Below are 23,186 nucleotides of genomic sequence, written 5' to 3' on the forward strand. Positions count from 1 at the left end.
CATTTGTGTACCCGGTTCAGCAGGGAATCCTCCACGTCACGGAGATACTTCTTCCTTTTAGCTTCCTCAGTCTCCATGCGATATTTAGCCAGGTAAGAGAAATGATCGGGGCTCATGCAGTCCTGCAGTTGTTGCATTTTGGCATCCGATTTACTATGTATTTCTCTGATTCCGCTCTGTAGACGTGAGATCGTCAGTATCATTAAGTCCATACAGCACTTATGTAATATCCTTTCAAAATCATTGCGGAATTCCTCTTCATCCGGAAACAACGTTGGACGCAAGTTAACCCGTAAACCTCGTGGCCGGTTTTATGATACTCCGCTGGGGCCACAGAATGTAATTCATATGCTGCTAGTTTTCTGAGATCCCTCTCCCAGTCCCTCCTCTTAAACTCACTCTGAGGGATGTTCAAGAAGTCCGTAGAAGCAGTTACTTGTGACACAATGTTGTTGGCTTCATCCTCGCTGAACGCAAGCGTCGGGGTCGACATTTATAAACAGGTGCAGGTTTTTTTCTTGGAAGGGAGGGAACAGAGAACCTGCAGGAGGACGCGTCGGGGAGGCCGCCACCACAGACGCCACCACAGACGCCCCCCATCCACTATCAGGAGTTCATGCACCGCCGGCGCCACCACTACAACCCCTGCTTACCCGGGCACAGGTGCTGTACTGAGTTTAGTCATTAATATATCCTCGTAGAGTTTGAATTCTTCCCAAATGAACTTGCTGCAGAAAGGATTGTCGTTTAGTCCTGTTGGACATTCTGATTCTTTCCAGATGGACTTGGACTTACAAAAGTTGTATAGAAATATAAGATTGTTAATAGAGATGAGCGAGCATTAAAATACTCGAGTGCTCGTTACTCGAGTCAAACTTTTCCCGATGCTCGAGTGCTCGTCTCGAATAACGAGCCCCATTGAAGTCAATGGGAGACTCGAGCATTTTTCAAGGGAACCAAGGCTCTGCACAGGGAAGCTTGGCCAAACACCCGGAAACCTCAGAAAATGAGGTATGGAGACGACGTGTGGAGGCATGTGGGGGGGACGCGCACTCAGTCATACAGCTTTGCATCCATTATCAAAATGAGTGACCCATATAAAACACCAGAAAATCACAGCCGGTAAAACACCCAAAAATGTAGAAAATGTAGTGACCGAATGAGGCTAGATAGCATTTAAAACACCCAATAATTGACCCTGACACTATAGGGGACGGCATGCAGAGGCAGCGGCAGCAGCGGCAGGCTAGAGAGTGTCATGGCGACATACCCTAAATGGACTCAGGCTTCAAACCAATTTAAAAAATTCATTTTGGCGAGTATAACGTGTAGCACTGTATGTATCAGTATTTTGCCTGGTTATGGCGGCAGAGAGGAACCAAAGGAGGTGAGCATGAAGCGCTGATATGATTGTGCTGTATTTCCTCTTGCACTCCAGCATCTGGGGTATAGAGAGCTGGACGCTGCGCATGGAGACATTGGTGGACGCTGTGGAGGATCGTGGAGGCGAAGGTGCGGCTTTCGCACGGGAGGTGTTTGGGCCGTGGTCCTGGGCAGGGGGCTGACTAGCAGATGACACAGGGGAAGGAGCAGTGGTGTGCCCGGCCGGAGGTGAACGGGCTTGCTGCCATTGAGTGGGGTGTTTAGCATTCATATGCCTGCGCATACTGGTGGTAGTTAAGCTAGTAGTGGTGGAACCCCTGCTGATCTTGGTGTGGCACAGGTTGCACACCACAGTCCGTCGGTCATCCAGTGTTTCTTTAAAGAACCTCCAGACTTCTGAAAATCTAGCCCTCGCCACGGGAGCTTCACTAGTTGACACATTTGGCGCTGATGCACCAGCTCTGGCCCTGCCTCTCCGTCTGGCCCCACCACTGCCTCTTCCAACCTGTTCTGCTATAGGACTCGCCTCCGTCTCAGAAGCACTGTGTTCACCCGGCCTATCAACCCAGCTTGGGTCTGTCACCTCATCATCCTCCGATCCCTCAGTCTGCTCCCCCCTCGGACTTCCTGCCCTGACAACAACTTCACCACTGTCTGACAACCGTGTCTCCTCATCGTCCGACACCTCTTTACACACTTCTTCCACTACGTCAAGAAGGTCATCATGACCCACAGACTGTGACTGTTGGAAAACCTGGGCATCGGAAAATTGCTCAGCAGCAACCGGACAAGTGGTTTGTGACTGTGGGAAGGGTCCAGAAAACAGTTCCTCAGAGTATGCCGGTTCAAATGCCAAATTTTGCTGGGAGGGGGCAGACTGGGGGGAAGGAGGCTGAGGTGGAGGAGCTGGAGGAGTGCCGATTTCGGTGACATGGGTGGACTGCGTGGAAGACTGACTGGTGGACAAAAGGCTAGAAGCATTGTCCGCAATCCACGACATCACCTGTTCGCACTGTTCTGGCCTCAACAGTGCTCTACCACGAGTCCCAGTAACTTGAGACATGAACCTAGGGAGTGTAGCTCTGCGGTGTTCCCCTGCTCCCTCATAAGCAGGTGGTGTCTCACCCCGCCCAGGACCACGGCCTCTGACCCCTGCAGTAGTTGGACGCCCACGTCCCCGCCCTCGTCCTCTACCCCTAGCCCTCGGGTTCATTTTATTTTATATTTTATAGACAAAAGAGAAATATAAACTGTAATTTTTTTTTTTGGTCATTTTTTTTAATGTTTGTTTTTTTTTTTATTTATAGAAGAACAAAACGTGCAGAAGAAATCAGACGGCAACCACAGAAGATGATTGCTATGGCTAGTTTCTAACCAACACAGACAATTTTTTTTAAATGTCCCGGTCTTGATGTGAACAAAAAAACGTATTAGATTACGCCACAAGTGACGTACAGTACGCTTCACCGGCAGAGAGAATGTGGATTGGGATTTCTGGAGACTAGCTAGCTAAACAGTAGCAGGCAGACTAAGCTAGATGAAATTGCATTTGCACCACTGACAGCACACAAAAGGATTTTGTGCTGTGACTTTCACTTTCACTTTTGAAAAAAAAATTAAAAATTGGCAGACTCTGCCTAATTCAATCAAACCCCCAATAAATTGTCCCACTTAGGTGTTTGAAATGGATATGTGCGTCACTAAGAGCTAAATAGAATGTTCCCAAGTCTCCCTGCAAATTCCTCACAATATGGTACGAGCTTCACTACTAATGCCAGCAAGCCCCGCCACAAGGAAATCAACAAAATATATATATATATAACGCTATTGTAGGCCTAACAAGGGCTGTTGGGTTCTTGGAGAATCACTCCTGCCTTACAGTAAGGTCCTTGGAGAATCACTCCTGCCTAACAGTAAGGTTCTTGGAGAATCACTCCTGCCTAACAGTAAGGTTCTTGTAGAATCACTCCTGCCTAACAGTAAGGTTCTTGGAGAATCACTCCTGCCTAACAGTAAGGTTCTTGGAGAATCACTACTGCCTAACAGTAAGGTTCTTGGAGAATCACTCCTGCCTAACAGTAAGGTTCTTGGAGAATCACTCCTGCCTAACAGTAAGGTTCTTGGAGAATCACTCCTGCCTAACAGTAAGGTTCTAGTAGAATCACTCCTGCCTAACAGTAAGGTTCTTGTAGAATCACTCCTGCCTAACAGTAAGGTTCTTGGAGAATCACTCCTGCCTAACAGTAAGGTTCTTGGAGAATCACTCCTGCCTAACAGTAAGGTTCTTGGAGAATCACTCCTGCCTAACAGTAAGGTTCTTGGAGAATCACTCCTGCCTAACAGTAAGGTTCTTGGAGAATCACTCCTGCCTAACAGTAAGGTTCTTGGAGAATCACTCCTGCCTAACAGTAAGGTTCTTGTAGAATCACTCCTGCCTAACAGTAAGGTTCTTGGAGAATCACTCCTGCCTAACAGTAAGGTTCTTGGAGAATCACTACTGCCTAACAGTAAGGTTCTTGGAGAATCACTCCTGCCTAACAGTAAGGTTCTTGGAGAATCACTCCTGCCTAACAGTAAGGTTCTTGGAGAATCACTCCTGCCTAACAGTAAGGTTCTAGTAGAATCACTCCTGCCTAACAGTAAGGTTCTTGTAGAATCACTCCTGCCTAACAGTAAGGTTCTTGGAGAATCGCTCCTGCCCAACAGTAAGGTTCTTGGGGAATCACTCCTGCCTAACAGTAAGGTTCTTGTAGAATCACTCCTGCCTAACAGTAAGGTTCTTGGAGAATCACTCCTGCCTTACAGTAAGGTTCTTGTAGAATCACTCCTGCCTAACAGGAAGGTTCTTGGAGAATCACTCCTGCCTAACAGTAAGGTTCTTGTTGAATCACTCCTGCCTAACAGTAAGGTTCTTGGAGAATCACTCCTGCCTAACAGTAAGGTTCTTGGGGAATCACTCCTGCCTAACAGTAAGGTTCTTGCAGAATCGCTCCTGCCTAACAGTAAGGTTCTTGTTGAATCACTCCTGCCTAACAGTAAGGTTCTTGGAGAATCACTCCTGCCTAACAGTAAGGTTCTTGGAGAATAACTCCTGCCTAACAGTAAGGTTCTTGGAGAATCACTCCTGCCTTACAGTAAGGTTCTTGTAGAATCACTCCTGCCTAATAGTAAGGTTCTTGTAGAATCACTCCTGCCTAACAGTAAGGTTCTTGTAGAATCACTCCTGCCTAACAGTAAGGTTCTTGTTGAATCACTCCTGCCTAACAGTAAGGTTCTTGGAGAATCACTCCTGCCTAACAGTAATCTACTAGCACCCTAACACTATCCCTGACCAGCAGCAGCTCTCTCCCTAATAGCATCCAGACAGAGAATGATCCGAGCAGTATATTCCAGGGTCACCTGATCAGGCCAGCCAACCACTGCTATCGACATGTAAGTGTACCACGTGATGCTTGATGGTGATATGTATTGGATCTCAGTTACTAAGGGTCCTTGAATCGAATTTTTGGCGCTTTTCGCGACGATTTCCGTTTTGCGCTGCATCTAGCAAGAGTTCTTGGCGCACGCAATCAGATTTTTCGGTCAATCGCGCTGACTTTCATGCAACGCAAATCCGAAATCGATTCGGACTACACGCAGGATTTAAAATTCAAATTGTGTCCCAAGACACGCTTTTACAAGTACTAGGAAGAAGAAGGTGAACTCTGGCGGATCTCACACGGGGAAGCGACAGATGCAGGAACTTGGGCGCACGAGCTACATGAATTGCGCTGGACTTCATCTTCGTCGGACCGTCTGGATCGGGATCGCGACAGGACCGGGTAAGTAAATTTTTCCCATTGTTTCTGATGTTAGATACTGTGGGGCACATTTACTTACCTGGTCCCTGCGCGATCCCTGAGGTGCGTTGTGCGCTGGAATGAACATCTGCCGCGATTCATGAGTTCCTGCAGGTGTCGCTTCCCTGCTGAGGTCCGCTGGGGTTCACCTCCTTCTTCCCGGTGCTTGGAAGTGCTTGTCTTGCGACACAATTTGAATTTTAAATCCTGCGGGTAATCTGAATCCGTCTGGTTGTCCGATGGCCAGGCCCCCTATTTGCGTTGCATGAACGTCGGTGTGATTGCGCCCAAATCCGATCTTGTGCGCCAAAAACCCCTGTTAAATGCGACGCAAAACGGAAATCGTCAGGAAACCCGATGAAAATGCGGTCCACGAACCCTTAGTAAATAAGTCCCTGTAAGTTCAACCCAACAATGTATCAGTGCATGTGTACATACATTTACAAACACCGAAAACAAACACTGGAGCATGCACATACACAGGTCCAGGTGCATGCACATAAATATATATATTACATACACACAGACTCATCTATGTACACAAATATACAGTATATTGACCCTTAGGCGCACCAGGACGCACTATAACGTCCTGCTTCTGGTACCGGCTCCGTTCATGGAGCGGCTGTCAGCTGTGTATCAAAGCTGACACCTCGCTGTAACAGCCGCAATCGGAGCCAACTCTGATCGCGGGTGTTAACCCTTAACACGCCGCGGTCAAGCATGCCCGTGACGTGTAAGGGTGTTTCCGCTATGGATCGGATCCCCCATGCCACTTACCAGGGGATCCGATCCACTTCTCGGCAACTCCGAGGACTGCCATGTGCCCCGGAGCTGCCCGCTCTCCCTGCCAGTCAGATCCCTTCCGGGTCTGACTGTGAACTGTCTGCGCATGCGCCTGCACCGCCAGACATTGTACACGGCTCTACAATGAAGAAGTATTATACAGCAGTGTATTGGACTTGAACCAGCTATCAGAGCATCAGAGCATCGCTGGTTCACGTTCAAGTAAGTATAAGTAAAAACATGAAAAAACACTACACACTACACATTATAATAAATAAAAATTAGAGATGAGCGAACATACTCGTCCGAGCTTGATGCTGGTTCGAGCATTAGCGTACTCGAAACTGCTCGTTGCTCAGACGAATACTTCGCCCGCTCGAGAAAATGGCAGCTCCCGCCGTTTTGCTTTTTGGCGGCCAGAAACAGAGCCAATCACAAGCCAGGAGACTCTGCACTCCACCCAGCATGACGTGGTACCCTTACACGTCGATAGCAGTGGTTGGCTGGCCAGATCAGGTGACCCTGGGATAGACTAGCCCCTGCCTGCGCTGCTCGGATCATTCTGTGTCTGGATGCCGCTAGGGAGAGAGCTGCTGCTGCTCAGGGAAAGCGTTAGGCTGTTCTATTAGCTTATTGTTAGGCAGGAGTGATTCTACAAGAACCCAACAGCCCTTCTTAGGGCTACAATAACGTTATACTTTTTTTTTTTTTTATTTGCAGCTAGTACCATATTGTGAGGAATTTGTAGTGAGACTTGCGACCGCTGTGTTTAGCGCTTAGTGACGCACATATCCACCTCAAACACCAAAGTGGGAAAATTTATTAGGGCCCGGGGTTGGATTTCAATTAGGCAAAGTCTGCCATTTACTTTTTATTTTACGTTTATTTTTTCATAACTCAGCGTCATCTCATCTGGCATAGTAGTGTGCTTTCATACTTGGCTAGAAAATAGCCATAGCAATAGGAAAGCATCGTTTGGTTTTAAAAACTAAAAAACACAAAAAAAAAGAAAAAAAAAAAACACAAAAAAAAAGTTAAAAAAAATGTTTAACCTGAGGGCTAGGGGTAGAGGACGAGGGCGGGGACGTGGGCGTCCAACTACTGCAGGGGTCAGAGGCCGTGGTCCTGGGCGGGGTGAGACACCACCTGCTTATGAGGGAGCAGGGGAACGCCGCAGAGCTACACTCCCTAGGTTCATGTCTGAAGTTACTGGGACTCGTGGTAGAGCACTGTTGAGGCCAGAACAGTGCGAACAGGTGATGTCGTGGATTGCCGACAATGCTTCGAGCAATTTGTCCACCAGTCAGTCTTCCACGCAGTCCACCCATGTCACCGAAATCGGCACTCCTCCAGCTCCTGCACCTCAGCCTCCTCCACGCCAGTCTGCCCCCTCCCAGGAAAATTTGGCATTTGAACCGGCATACTCTGAGGAACTGTTTTCTGGACCCTTCCCACAGTCACAAATCACTTGTCCGGTTGCTGATGAGCAATTTTCCGATGCCCAGGTTTTCCACCGGTCGCAGTCTGTGGGTGATGATGACCTTCTTGACGTAGTGGAAGAAGTGTGTAAAGAGGTGTCCGACGATGAGGAGACACGGTTGTCAGACAGTGGGGAAGTTGTTGTCAGGGCAGGAAGTCCGAGGGGGGAGCAGACTGAGGGATCGGAGGATGATGAGGTGACAGACCCAAGCTGGGTTGAGAGGCCGGGTCAACACAGTGCTTCTGAGACGGAGGAGAGTCCTCGACCAGAACAGGTTGGAAGAGGCAGTGGTGGGGCCAGACGGAGAGGCAGGGCCAGAGCTGGTGCATCAGTGCCAAATGTGTCACCTAGTGAAGCTCCTGCGGCGAGGGCTAGATTTTCAAAAGTCTGGAGGTTCTTTAAGGAAACACCGGATGACCGACGGACTGTGGTGTGCAACCTTTGCCAAACCAGGATCAGCAGGGGTTCCACCACTACTAGCTTAACTACCACCAGTATGCGCAGGCATATGAATGCTAAACACCCGAATCAGTGGCACCAAGCCCGTTCACCTCCGGCCGTGCACACCACTGCTCCTTCCCCTGTGTCAGCTGATAGTCAGCCCCCTGCCCAGGACCCTGGCACAAAAACCCCATCGTCGCCTCCACGATCCTCCACAGCATCCACCAGCGTTCAGCTCTCCATACCCCAGACGCTGGAGCGGAAACGCAAATATAGTGCAACCCACCCGCACGCCCAAGCCCTTAATGTCCACATCTCCAGATTGCTTAGCCTGGAGATGCTGCCCTATAGGCTAGTAGAGACCGAGGCCTTTCGCAACCTCATGGCGGCGGCCGCCCCTCGGTATTCGGTCCCCAGCCGCCACTACTTTTCCCGATGTGCCGTCCCAGCCCTGCACCAGCACGTGTCAGACAACATCATCCGTGCCCTGACCAACGCCGTTTCTGACAAGGTCCACCTGACCACGGACGGGTGGACGAGTGCTGCCGGGCAGGGCCACTATATATCGCTGACGGCACATTGGGTTAACTTGGTGGAGGCTGGGACCGAGTCTGACCCTGCGGCTGGTCATATACTGCCGACGCCGAGGATTGCGGGGCCTACCTTGGTCCAGGTCTTTCAGGCCTACTATGCCTCCTCCTCCTCCCACCCCTCCTCCACCTCCTCCTCCGAACTACCATCCGTGGGCATGGCGCCATCAGTCGCTAGCTCTAGGCACAGCAGCAGTGCCGTCGCTAAGCGACAGCAGGTGGTGCTCAAACTGCTGAGCCTCGGCGATAAAAGGCACACCGCCCAAGAACTATTACAGGGCATCACGGCGCAGACTGATCTGTGGCTGGCACCGCTGAACCTGAAGCCAGGCATGGTTGTGTGTGACAACGGCCGTAACCTGGTGGCGGCTCTGCAACTCGGCAGACTGACACATGTGCCATGCCTGGCCCATGTGTTAAATCTGATAGTTCAGCGTTTCCTCAAGACATACCCCAATCTGTCTGATTTGCTCACGAAGGTGCGCCGCATCTGTGCGCATTTCAGGAAGTCCAGCACAGATGCTGCCACTCTCAGGGAAGCGCAGCGCCGCCTCCAACTGCCCGCTCACCGACTGTTGTGCGACGTGCCCACGAGGTGGAATTCAACATTAACCATGTTATCCAGAGTTTACCAGCAGCGCAGAGCGATTGTAGACTGCCAGATGTCAACTTCCACCAGAACTGGTAGTCAGGTCAGTCAGCTTCCTCAAGTCTACAATGAGGAGTGGACGTGGATGTCTGATATCTGTCAGGTGCTGAGTAACTTTGAGGAGTCAACACAGATGGTCAGTGGCGATGCCGCCATCATCAGCCTCACCATCCCGCTGCTTGGCCTGTTGAAAAACTCTCTGGTCAGCATGAAGTCGGAAGCTTTGCGCTCGTCACAAGAGACGGGGGAAGAAGATTCCCTTGTTGATAGCCAAAGCACCCTCAGGTCTGTTTCTCAGCGCATATCGGAGGAGGTGGAGGAGGATGAGGAGGAAGAGGAGGAGAATGTTGGCGAGACAGAAGAGGGGACCATTGTTCAGTCCTTCACTGTTCAGCGTGTATGGGCAGAAGAAGAGGAGTTGGAGGAGGAGGAAATGGACAGTCAGGCCAGTGAGGGGAGTGAATTCTTGCGCGTTGGGACTCTGGCGCATATGGCAGATTTCATGCTAGGCTGCCTATCCCGTGACCCTCGCGTTCAAAGAATTTATTCCAGCACCGATTACTGGGTATTCACTCTCCTGGACCCACGGTACAAGCAAAATCTTTCCACTCTCATCCCGGGAGAGGAAAGGAGTGTGAGAATGCATGAATACCAGCAGGCCCTGGTGCACAAGCTGAAACAGTATTTCCCTTCTGACAGCGCTAGCGGCAGAGTGCGTAGTTCTGCGGGACAAGTAGCGAGGGAGAGTAGGCGAGCAGGCAGCTTGTCCAGCACTGGCAAGGGTACGCTTTACAAGGCTTTTGCCAGCTTTATGTCACCCCAGCAAGACACTGTCACCTGTCCCCAGTCTCGGCAGAGTAGGGCTGATCTTTACAGAAAGATGGTGAGGGAGTACGTAGCTGACCATACCATCGTCCTAAATGATCACACAGCTCCCTACAACTACTGGGTTTCAAAGCTGGACATGTGGCACGAACTGGCGCTGTACGCCTTGGAGGTTCTTGCCTGCCCTGCCGCTAGCGTCTTGTCCGAGCGGGTTTTCAGTGCAGCTGGTGGCATCATCACCGATAAGCGTACACGCCTGTCGACTGACAGCGCTGACAGGCTGACGCTTATCAAGATGAATAAAGCCTGGATTTCTCATAATTTCCAATCTCCACCAGGTGAAGGAAGCTCAACCTGAATAATTTATGCACTCCTCCTCCTCATTGTCCTCCTTCTCCTCCTCTTTGTACACTAAAGCAGAGGAAACTGGCTATTTTTTGACAGGGCCCACTGGCTCTAGCTATAGTACTTTATGCATTTAATTTTTCTGGAGGGCCACCTACCCGATCCTCTGTTTTAAACAATTTTTGGGAGTGCCACATACAGGCACTCAATCTATTCAATTTTTCTGGAGGGCCACCTACCTGCTCCTCTGGTTTGAAAACTTTTTTGGACTGCCACATACAGGCACTCAATCTATTTAATTTTTCTGGAGGGCCACCTACCTGCTCCTCTGGTTTGAAAACTTTTTTGGACTGCCACATACAGGCACTCAATCTATTTCATTTTTCTGGAGGGCCACCTACCTGCTCCTCTGGTTTGAAAACTTTTTTGGACTGCCACATACAGGCACTCAATCTATTCCATTTTTCTGGAGGGCCACCTACCTGCTCCTCTGGTTTGAAAACTTTTTTGGACTGCCACATACAGGCACTATCCAAATTAAATTGTCTCCATAGCAGCCTCCACACGTTGTCTCCATTGCTACCTCCAAAAGTCGTCCATATAGCTGCCTCCATACATCGTCCCCTTATCAAACGAGGTGTGTCAGGCAGAAATTTGGGTTGTTTTCATGGATTCCACATCAAAGTTGTTAACTTTGTCGCCACCCTGCTGTGTAATCCACAAAATATACTTGCAAACTTTTACCATTTAGGGATATTATTTCAGCGCTTCTTGCGCATCTGTTTACATTCCCCTCACCCGCCATATCCCAAACTTATAAGAACGCTACTACACTTAACTTGGTGCAGGCTGGGACCGAGTCTGACCCTGGGGCTGGTCATATACTGCCGACGCCGAGGATTGTGGGGCCTACCTCGGTCCAGGTCACAAAGGCCTAGTATACCTCCTCCTCCTCCCACCCCTCCTCCACCTCCTCCTCCTCCGAATTACCATCCGTGGCCATGGCGCCATCAGTCGGTAGCTCTAGGCACAGCAGCAGTGCCGTCGCTAAGCGACAGCAGGCGGTGCTCAAACTGCTGAGCCTAGGTGATAAAAGGCACACCGCCCAAGAGCTATTACAGGGCATTCCACATCAAACTTGTTAACTTTGTCGCCACCCTGCTGTGTAATCCACAAAATACACTGGCAAACTTTTATCATTTACGGATATTATTTCAGCGCTTCTTGCGCATCTGTTTACATTCCCCTCACCCGCCATATCCCAAACTTATAAGAACGCTACTACACTTGATCTTATACAAAAGGTTCTTAGAAGTGCTGTTTGGGGAGTAGCCTAGAGACAGGGGCTTGGATTGGCGAAAGCTCGCCTGGCAGCGGAGCGCCAGCTCCATGCCAAGATCCAACTAACATAGTTTTAACTGCAGCACCTTTAATCTACTACTAGTTCACTGCCTCCATACATCGTCCCCTTATCAAACGAGCTGTGTCAGGCAGAATTTTGGGTTGTTTTCATGGCTTCCATGTTAACTTTGTCGCCACCCTGCTGTGTAATCCACAAAATATACTGGCAAACTTTTATCATGTACCGATATTATTTGAGCGCTTCTTGCTCACCTCCTTTGGTTCCTCTCTGCCACCCATTGGTTTGAAGCCTGAGTCCATTTGGTGTATGTCGCCATGCCACTCTCTAGCCTCCCGCTGCTGCCGCTGCCTCTGCATGCCGTCCCCTATAGTGTTAGGGTCAATTATTGTATGTATTAGATGCTATCTAGCTTCATTCTGTCACTCTGTCATGGCCATGCTGTTGCCCATAATTTTGGCATAATGGTGCGATTAAGCAGCCTCAGAGGCATCCATGCATGCTGCCCCTGCTGTTTCCTGTCCATTTCCGTGGTGTTTCCATCATTTTCTGAGGTTTCCGGGTGTTTGGCCAAGCTTCCCTGTGCAGAGCCTTGGTCCCCTTGAAAAATGCTCGAGTCTCCCATTGACTTCAATGGGGCTCGTTATTCGAGACGAGCACTCGAGCATCGGGAAAAGTTCGTCTCGAATAACGAGTACCCGAGCATTTTAGTGCTCGCTCATCTCTAATGGTGATGCTAAAATGAATAAGATTTTCTCCAAATTAGTTTTTATTCAGTAAAACTGAATAAAATACACAAAACCCCCACATATCTGGTATCGCTGCGTCCGTGACAATCTGCATAATAAAACAGAATTGTTATTATATCCGCAAAGTGAATGCCGTAAAAAAAAAAACAAAAAGCTCCAAAAAATATATTTTTTAATTAATACCCTATAAAAAATGCTCTAAAAAGTGATTAAAAAATGTTCTGAACTCTTAATTAAGACACTTTTATTATGAGGAGAAAAATAAAAAAGTTCTGCATATGAAAGACGGTGATGCTAAAATTAGCAGCATTTTTGCCAAACTACTTTTTATTCAGTAAAAATCGGAAAAAATAAAAAAATCTATATAAATGAGGTATTTTCGTAATCGTGGCGACCCATAGAATAAAAATAATATACTATTTTTATGGTATGGTAAACGGCCAAAAAAAAAACATAAAAATTTTCCTAAAAATTGATGATTTTCATTTCCTCCACCAACAAAGAGTTAATAAAATCTCACCAATTAGCCTATAGATGCCCCAAAATTACCTACCAGAAAAGTGCATCTCATGTGGCAAAAGAAATAAGCCCTATAGGTCCTCAATGAAAAAAGAAACAAATTATAGCCGGTACAATGTGACATCGCAAATCTGCTCTGGATGGCACCTCCTTCCCTTCTATGCTCCTCCTATTCTATGCTCCACCCCCTGTTTTATGCTCCTCCTTCCATTCTATGCTCCTCCCCCTGTTTTATGCTCCTCCCTCTATTCTATGCTCCTCCCATTCTATGCCCGGCCGTGCGCCCATACAGCAGTCACCACCACATATGGGGGGATCAGTTCTCAAGAGAAATTGGGGATCACACTTTGTGGAGCCTTTTTTTCATTTAATCCATTGTAAATGTTTAATTTTCCACCCAAAATGAATGTATTGTCCAAAAAATATTACAATTTGCAGACTGCACCTCCATTTTGTTTTAACCCCTATAAAACACCTAAAGGGTTAACAAACTTCTTAAAAGTGGTTTTTCATACATTGAGGGGTGTAATTTCCATAATGGGGTAAGTTAAGGGTCTCGCTATTATTTCGGCCTCTCACAGCAGCTCCATCTAAATACGGGTTTTGGTGATTTTACAAAAAATGTGAAAAATGTCCCCAAATTCTGCGCCTCATCACATTCTAGTAAAATATGTGCAATCTTAAAAAACGATCCAATATAAAGCAGAGATTTGGGAAATGTAAGTTATGAAGTTATTCGGGGGCTGTCACATCTGCATCAAAAGGAGAGAATTTAGAACGTTGAAAATAAAGAATTTTTCCAAATTTTTGCCAAATTGTTTTTTTTCAGAACTAAACGCAAAAGATTTGATCCAAATTTTTAAGTGCAATGTGTCACGAGAAAACAATCTTAAAATCCCCGGATATCTCATAGCGTTCCAAAGCTACAAGCACTGATAGTGACAGCGGGCAGATCTGAAAAATGGGGCCGCGTCCTAAAGGCCAAAATAGGCCGAGTCCTGAAGGGGTTAAAACAGGCTGAACACATACATGTTTTTAAATATATATATATATAGAGAGAGAGAGAGGAAGGGACATATTTGTATAGTACACACAAGCTTTCCGCATGGGTCTCCGCTCCCTTCAGGCTCCTGATTGGGCAGAGCTTCCTCCTGCTCTATGTGTGCACAGGATCCAGTACGGCAGCTTATAGTGTATATGCGGATTCTGAAATCACTAGCCCTGATCCTGATCTATGGTACTGTACACATCTCTCACCTTTACAGGCTGATTGACTCAACTTTTTATAAGGTCTGTCATCTATATTGATATGCAACATCCCCCACCGGGGCCTTTTCTCGCGGGGCCTGGAGGCAGCTGGGGCCCAGAATACCGGAGTGGCTGGCGGTTGCGGCCTAGGCACGCTGATGTCACGGTGGGCTGTCCTACAGCCTGGCAAGTCTCCAGCAGGTGGTGTGTGCAAGAAATATGGAGGGAGAGGCTGTGGTACTGGTTCTCCCTGGGGCAACCCCTTAGTATACGTAAGATTTATGTACCTGGGTAGTGAATGGGGAGTTGTTGGAGGTGATACAGCAGTATCAGGGATCAGACGGAGGCAACATTGTGCAAAAATAACTTACAGTTCTTTATTCAAACAACTGCAGGCAACGGCCAAACAATCTTTACAGATATTGGATTATTGGATAGTCCAGATTACTGGAGTGGTCATGGAGAGTGATACACAGGAGTTGTGTCACCAGTCTGGATGCAGGGTCAGGCTGGGAGGTATCTGTGTCTAATGCTGGAAGCTGCAGCTTTAGTCCTGGGAGGTAGCTCTGTGTGAGACACTGAAGTTGTATCTCACACTCTCTGGTCACTCAGTCTTGTAGAAGATGTCTGCTCTGGAAGAGAGCTAGACTCCAGGAGGTGTGCTGCTGACTCAGGAGCTGGGGCCTAAGAGCTCCACATGTGGTGAGAGCTGGGCCTAAAGAGAAGTCACTTCCTGTCCAGGGGTTTTGTTATTCCCTGGTCAGGTGATCTCACTCTCCAATCACACTCCAGTTACAAAGGTGGAACATCATTGGATAATAACATTAAACAGTTTTAACCCTTGCCTGTCCAGGCATAAACTACCGCTGCATAATTAGCTCTAGATGTACCGAATGATACAGGGGCTTATTCACAATCACTGCCATGTGCATTGGCAGGGGTGTTGCAGATACAAAGAATTGATGAAAATCAGTTACTGGAAATGACTTACCGTAGACTCTGAGCTGATAGTTCGCTGTCTGTGTGATGTCCCCAGAATCTCCGATAGCAGTCATTGTATATTCCCCCGTGTCATTGTATGTGATATTATCCAGGGCCAGGGATCCATTCTCATACACATGACATCTTCCTACAAACTGACCAAAGCATCGAGGAGCTGCACCAGAGATGAGCTGTGCTGCTGCTATACCATTAAAAATCCAGGTAATAAGTCCATTAGTCTGACTTGGTACAGAGACTCCGAAATACACCGACCCCCCGAGAGATCCATTCACCAGAGAAGCCGCAGACACTGCACCTGTACAGATAGAAAGGAAAGATAATACATAGAAGAGACGGGTAACACAGAGGAAAGATGGATAACCCAGAGGAGAGACAGATAACACAGAGGAAAGATGGGTAACCCAAAGGAGAGATGTATAACGCAGAGGAGAGGTGGATAACCCAGAGGAGGGACAGATAAGACAGAGGAGAGACGGATAACACAGAGGAGAGACTAATAACACAGAGGAGAGACAGATAATACAGAGAAGAGACAGATAACACAGAGGAGAGGTGGATAACCCAGAGGAGAGATGTATAACGCAGAGGAGAGAAGGATAAACCCAGAGGAGAGACAAGTAACTCAGAGGAGAGACAGATAACACAGAGGAGAGACAGATAACACAGAGGTGAGACAGATAACACAGAGGAGAGACTAATAACACAGAGGAGAGACAGATAACTCAGAGGAGAGGTGGATAACCTAGAGGAGAGATGTATAACGCAGAGGAGAGAAGGATAAACCCAGAGGAGAGACAGATAACTCAGAGGAGAGACTAATAACACAGAGGAGAGACAGATAACTCAGAGGAGAGGTGGATAACCCAGAGGAGAGATGTATAACGCAGAGGAGAGAAGAATAAACCCAGAGGAGAGACAGATAACTCAGAGGAGAGACAGATAATACAGAGGAGATACAGATAACACAGAGGTGAGGTGGATAACCCAGAGGAAAGACAGATAACACAGAGGAGAGACGGATAACACAGAGGAGAGACTAATAACACAGAGGAGAGACGGATAACACAGAGGAGAGACTAATAACACAGAGGAGAGACAGATAACTCAGAGGAGAGACAGATAATACGGAGGAGAGACAGATAACACAGAGGTGAGGTGGATAACCCAGAGGAGAGACAGATAACACAGAGGAGAGACGGATAACACAGAGGAGAGACTAATAACACAGAGGAGAGACAGATAACTCAGAGGAGAGGTGGATAACCCAGAGGAGAGATGTATAACGCAGAGGAGAGAAGGATAAACCCAGAGGAGAGACAGATAACTCAGAGTAGAGACAGATAATACAGAGGAGAGACAGATAACAGAGAGGTGAGGTGGATAACCCAGAGTAGAGACAGATAACACAGAGGAGAGACGGATAACACAGAGGAGAGACTAATAACACAGAGGAGAGACGGATAACACAGAAGAGAGACTAATAACACAGAGGAGAGACGGATAACACAGAGGTGAAGTGGATAACCCAGAGTAGAGACAGATAACACAGAGGAGAGACGGATAACACAGAGGAGAGACTAATAACACAGAGGAGAGACGGATAACACAGAAGAGAGACTAATAACACAGAGGAGAGACAGATAACACAGAGGAGAGACTAATAACACAGAGGAGAGACAGATAACTCAGAGGAGAGGTGGATAACCCAGAGGAGAGATGTATAACGCAGAGGAGAGAAGGATAAACCCAGAGGAGAGACAGATAACTCAGAGGAGAGACTAATAACACAGAGGAGAGACAGATAACTCAGAGGAGAGGTGGATAACCCAGAGGAGAGATGTATAACGCAGAGGAGAGAAGGATAAACCCAGAGGAGAGACAGATAACTCAGAGTAGAGACAGATAATACAGAGGAGAGACAGATAACACAGAGGTGAGGTGGATAACCCAGAGTAGAGACAGATAACACAGAGGAGAGACGGATAACACAGAGGAGAGACTAATAACACAGAGGAGAGACGGATAACACGGAAGAGAGACTAATAACACAGAGGAGAGACAGATAACTCAGAGGAGAAACAGATAATACAGAGGAGAGACAGATAACACAGAGGTGAGGTGGATAACCCAGAGTAGAGACAGATAACACAGAGGAGAGACAGATAACACAGAGGAGAGACGGATAACACAGAGGAGAGACTAATAACACAGAGGAGAGACGGATAACACAGAAGAGAGACTAATAACACAGAGGAGAGACGGATAACACAGAGGTGAAGTGGATAACCCAGAGTAGAGACAGATAACACAGAGGAGAGACGGATAACACAGAGGAGAGACTAATAACACAGAGGAGAGACGGATAACACAGAAGAGAGACTAATAACACAGAGGAGAGACAGATAACACAGAGGAGAGACTAATAACACAGAGGAGAGACAGATAACTCAGAGGAGAGGTGGATAACCCAGAGGAGAGATGTATAACGCAGAGGAGAGAAGGATAAACCCAGAGGAGAGACAGATAACTCAGAGGAGAGACTAATAACACAGAGGAGAGACAGATAACTCAGAGGAGAGGTGGATAACCCAGAGGAGAGATGTATAACGCAGAGGAGAGAAGGATAAACCCAGAGGAGAGACAGATAACTCAGAGTAGAGACAGATAATACAGAGGAGAGACAGATAACACAGAGGTGAGGTGGATAACCCAGAGTAGAGACAGATAACACAGAGGAGAGACGGATAACACAGAGGAGAGACTAATAACACAGAGGAGAGACGGATAACACGGAAGAGAGACTAATAACACAGAGGAGAGACAGATAACTCAGAGGAGAAACAGATAATACAGAGGAGAGACAGATAACACAGAGGTGAGGTGGATAACCCAGAGTAGAGACAGATAACACAGAGGAGAGACGGATAACACAGAGGAGAGACTAATAACACAGAGGAGAGACGGATAACACAGAAGAGAGACTAATAACACAGAGGAGAGACAGATAACTCAGAGGAGAGACAGATAATACAGAGGAGAGACAGATAACGCAGAGGAGAGATGGATAACACAGAGGAGAGACTGATAACACAGAGGAGAGACTGATAACACAGAGGAGAGGCGGATAACACAGAGGAGAGACTAATAACACAGAGGAGAGACGGATAACACAGAAGAGAGACTAATAACACAGAGGAGAGACAGATAACTCAGAGGAGAGACAGATAATACAGAGGAGAGACAGATAACGCAGAGGAGAGATGGATAACACAGAGGAGAGACAGATAACACAGAGGTGAGGTGGATAACCCAGAGTAGAGACAGATAACACAGAGGAGAGACGGATAACACAGAGGAGAGACTAATAACACAGAGGAGAGACGGATAACACAGAAGAGAGACTAATAACACAGAGGAGAGACAGATAACTCAGAGGAGAGACAGATAATACAGAGGAGAGACAGATAACACAGAGGTGAGGTGGATAACCCAGAGTAGAGACAGATAACACAGAGGAGAGACGGATAACACAGAGGAGAGACTAATAACACAGAGGAGAGACGGATAACACAGAAGAGAGACTAATAACACAGAGGAGAGACAGATAACTCAGAGGAGAGACAGATAATACAGAGGACAGATAACTCAGAGGAGAGACAGATAATACAGAGGAGAGACAGATAACACAGAGGAGAGACAGATAACACAGAGGAGAGGTGGATAACCCAGAGGAGAGAAGGATAACCCAGAGGAGAGACAGATAACACAGAGGGGAGATGGATAACCCAGAGGGAAGACGGATTACCCAGAGGGGAGATGGATAATACAGAGGAGAAAAATATTATTATACAGTACTATTACTACATAGGAGAGACAGATGTTACAGTGGAGACACAGATAGCACAGAGGGAATATCTGTACATTAGAAGTTGTCAGATCTTGTGATTATATCTGGGATTGTCTCACCCGCTCTGAGCAGCAGGAGAATCCAGGAGAGAAGGATTGCACCGTGTTCCATCTCCTCGTCCTGATCTAATGGAATTTCCTGGGATGTAGTTCCTGAAATCTGAAGCTTCTGATTAATGATAAGCTCAGAGATGTGAACGTGACTAACGCGGAATCTGCCCTCTGCCGGGAGAGTTGTCACAGAAGTTCGTGTTCATGTGTTGGTGACTGCGCACGGGGCGGCTTCTAGATGTCGTGTAGTGTGTTATATCCGGAACAACAAGCTTATCTCAACAAGGAACAAGTGACTTTATTTCTGTGGGATCTATAATGACTTTTTGTTTTAACCCTTTAGCCCTTACAGGACCGTTTCATGAAATGTTCCAGAGCTGTACAAGGACTGTGGAATAAATTATACCTTTACTGGTGCCATTTATTGTATCCAATGAGCTGGAGGAGTCCAGATGCAGAAAGACGCAGCTTTCTATGAGCCTCATATTTACATCTTTCATTCTGTAGTTTAAATGATAAAATCTTTTTATTATTTTAGTCAAATGAACCATTAAAACGTGTAAAAGCCTTTACAAATAACTTCCCCTTATTTAAACTGGTATTTCAGGTTCTGGTCTTATCGCTCATCCAATCTGCTCATACAATCTGCTCATACAATCTGCTCATACAATCTGCTCATACAATCTGCTCATACAATCTGCTGCTCATCTGTAACAATCTGTCTCTTACATTTCAGACTGAATGACCTGGGAGTCTTGTAGACACTTGGAGCAAATCCTGACTGTCGTGACACCCGAATAATGCTCCTTGATAAGGTCACAGGTGGCACAGATATGGCGGCACCCATACCCCACCACTTTTTTAGGTACCACAGTGAGGGTCCACATACCAGGCTGTGATCTGTGTTGCACCAACTCCTGCCCTGTTAGATAAACAGGGCCATTAATAACACAAGTATTGTGAATATGATTTTTGGAAATGGAGTATAAGGGGTGTGATTGGAGTAGAGACCTGGCTGTGGAGACCTGGTGCTAGAGATGTGGTAGTAGAGACGTGGTAATGGAGTCCTGGTAGTGGAGACCTGGTAGTGGAGACCTGGTAGTAGAGGCCTGGTAGTGGAGACCTGGTAGAGGAGTCCTGGTAGTAGAGACCTGGTAGTGAAGACCTGGTAGTGGAGACCTGGTAGTGGAGACCTGGTAGTAGAGACCTGGTAGTGAAGACCTGGTAGTGGAGACCTGGTAGTGGAGACCTTGTAGTAGTGACCTGGTAGTAGAGACCTGGTAGTAGAGACCTGGTAGTAGAGACCTGGTAGTAGAGACCTTGTAGTGGAGACCTGGTAGTAGTGACCTGGAAATGGAGTCCTGGTAGTAGTGACCTCGTAGAAGAGACCTGGTAATGGAGCCCTGGTAGTGGAGCCCTGGCGGAGGAGCCCTGATGGAGGAAACCTGGTAGTATTGACCTGGTAGTGGAGACCTGGTAGTGAAGACCTGGTAGTGGAGACCTGGTAGTGGAGACCTTGTAGTAGTGACCTGGTAGTAGAGACCTGGTAGTAGAGATCTGGTAGAGGAGACCTGGTAGTAGAGACCTGGTAGAGGAGTCCTGGTAGTAGAGACCTGGTAGTAGAGACCTGGTAGTGGAGACCTGGTAGAGGAGTCCTGGTAGTAGAGACCTGGTAGTAGAGACCTGGTAGTAGAGACCTGGTAGTGGGGACCTGGTAGTAGTGACCTGGTAGTAGAGACCTGGTAGTGGAGACCTGGTAGTGGAGACCTGGTAGTAGAGACCTGGTAATAGAGACCTGGTAGTGGAGACCTTGTAGTAGTGAGCTGGTAGTAGAGACCTGGTAGTAGAGACCTGGTAGTGGAGACCTGGTAGTGGAGACCTGGTAGTAGTGACCTGGAAATGGAGTCCTGGTAGTAGTGACCTCGTAGAAGAGACCTGGTAATGGAGCCCTGGTAGTGGAGCCCTGGCGGAGGATCCCTGATGGAGGAAACCTGGTAGTATTGACCTGGTAGTGGAGACCTGGTAGTGAAGACCTGGTAGTGGAGACCTGATAGTGGAGACCTTGTAGTAGTGACCTGGTAGTAGAGACCTGGTAGTAGAGACCTGGTAGTAGAGATCTGGTAGAGGAGACCTGGTAGAGGAGTCCTGGTAGTAGAGACCTGGTAGTAGAGACCTGGTAGTAGAGACCTGGTAGTAGAGACCTGGTAGTGGGGACATGGTAGTAGTGACCTGGTAGTAGAGACCTGGTAGTGGAGACCCGGTAGTGGAGACCTGGTAGTAGAGAATTGGTAATAGAGACCTGGTAGTGGAGACCTGGTAGTGGAGACCTGGTAGTAGAGACCTGGTAGTGGAGACCTGGTAGTAGAGACCTGGTAGAAGAGACCTGGTAGTAGAGACCTGGTAGTGGAGACCTGGTAGTGGAGACCTGGTAGTAGTGACCTCGTAGAAGAGACCTGGTAATGGAGCCCTGGTAGTGGAGCCCTGGCGGAGGAGCCCTGATGGAGGAAACCTGGTAGTATTGACCTGGTAGTGGAGACCTGGTAGTAGTGACCTGTTAGTGGAGACCTGGTAGTAGTGACCTCGTAGAAGAGACCTGGTAATGGAGACCTGGTAGTGGAGCCCTGGCGGAGGAGCCCTGATGGAGGAAACCTGGTAGTATTGACCTGGTAGTGGAGACCTGGTAGTAGTGACCTGGTAGTGGAGACCTGGTAGAGGAGACCTGGTGGTGGAGCCCTGATGGAGGAGACCTGGTAGTAGTGACCTGGTAATGGAGTCCTGGTAGTAGTGACCTGGTAGTGGTGAACTGGTAGTGGAGACGTGGTGGTGGAGACGTGGTGGCGGAGACGTGGTGGTGGAGACGTGGTGGTGGAGACGTGGTGGTGGAGACCTGGTAGTAGTGACCTGGTAGTAGTGACCTGGTAATGGAGTCCTGGTAGTCGTGACCTGCTAATGGAGTCCTGGTAGTAGTGACCTCGTAGAAGAGACCTGGTAATGGAGCCCTGGTAGTGGAGCCCTGGCGGAGGAGCCCTGGCGGAGGAAACCTGGTAGTATTGACCTGGTAGTGGAGACCTGGTAGTAGTTACCTGGTAGTAGTGACCTGGTAGTGGAGACGTGGTGGCGGAGACGTGGTGGTGGAGACGTGGTGGTGGAGTCCTGGTAGTACTGACCTCGTAGAAGAGACCTGGTAGTGGAGCCCTAATGGAGGAAACCTGGTAGTATTGACCTGGCAGTAGTGACCTGGTAGTAGTGACCTGGTAGTAGTGACCTGGTGGCGGAGACATGGTGGCGGAGACGTGGTGGTGGAGACGTGGTGGTAGAGACCTGGTAGTAGTGACCTGGTAGTAGTGACCTCGTGACCTGGTAGTAGTGACCTCGTGACCTGGTAGTGGAGACCTGCTAATGGAGTCCTGGTAGTAGTGACCTGGTAGTATTTTCTGACGGCCACGCCCCCTGATTACCGTCGCATGCATGCCGGCTCTGATGCGCCACAATCCGATCGCGTGCCCCAAAAACCTGGGGCAAAAACGCGATTCGGGCCCTTAGTAAATGACCCCCAATGTTCTCTTTCGGGGTTATTTAGGAATCCAGGACATTTCTCAGTAATTTGATGTAATATCGGGAGCAGATCACTTTAAGCTTTTGATTCATTTAGTGTTATTCACAGGATTTCTTTTCCCTCCGGGAGTCCTGTGCAGTATTAGAGCCGGACTCCTCTGTGCACAATGTAGCGGGCCTGGGAATGACGGCACAGCTCCGTGTAATATCCGCAGTAGCAGGGCTTATCCCCACATCCATTCTTACATCATTTATGACTCTAGATGGTGCCCTCCACAGGGGCTTGTATAACCCCAGCAATTCTCTTGTGTTTGAATAGAAATAAGATGCGGCAGCAGAGAAGCCCCAAATGTTTATCAATGGAAAAGCTGAATTCAAGGGGTTTCCCATCTGGACATTTACATTTACTTAAATTCATTTGCCATAGATAAACATTTCTTCAATTGAATGTTATTAAA

General features: G+C 47.9%; 1 protein-coding gene across 1 annotated transcript in view; it reads right to left on the reverse strand.

The window, feature by feature from the left end:
* The window catches only part of LOC140065248 (cell adhesion molecule CEACAM1-like), a 196,729-nt gene extending 181,365 nt beyond the window's left edge, over positions 1 to 15,364 (reverse strand). The window contains exon 1 of the mRNA XM_072112847.1: positions 15,206 to 15,364. Coding sequence (XP_071968948.1) covers positions 15,206 to 15,269 — 64 coding nt within the window. The 5' untranslated portion in view covers positions 15,270 to 15,364. The remainder of the gene's footprint in view (positions 1 to 15,205) is intronic.
* Positions 15,365 to 23,186: the final 7,822 nt, after the last annotated feature.

The sequence above is a fragment of the Engystomops pustulosus genome, chromosome 6 (genome assembly GCF_040894005.1).
Source record: "Engystomops pustulosus chromosome 6, aEngPut4.maternal, whole genome shotgun sequence".
NCBI classification, from domain to species: domain Eukaryota; kingdom Metazoa; phylum Chordata; class Amphibia; order Anura; family Leptodactylidae; genus Engystomops; species Engystomops pustulosus.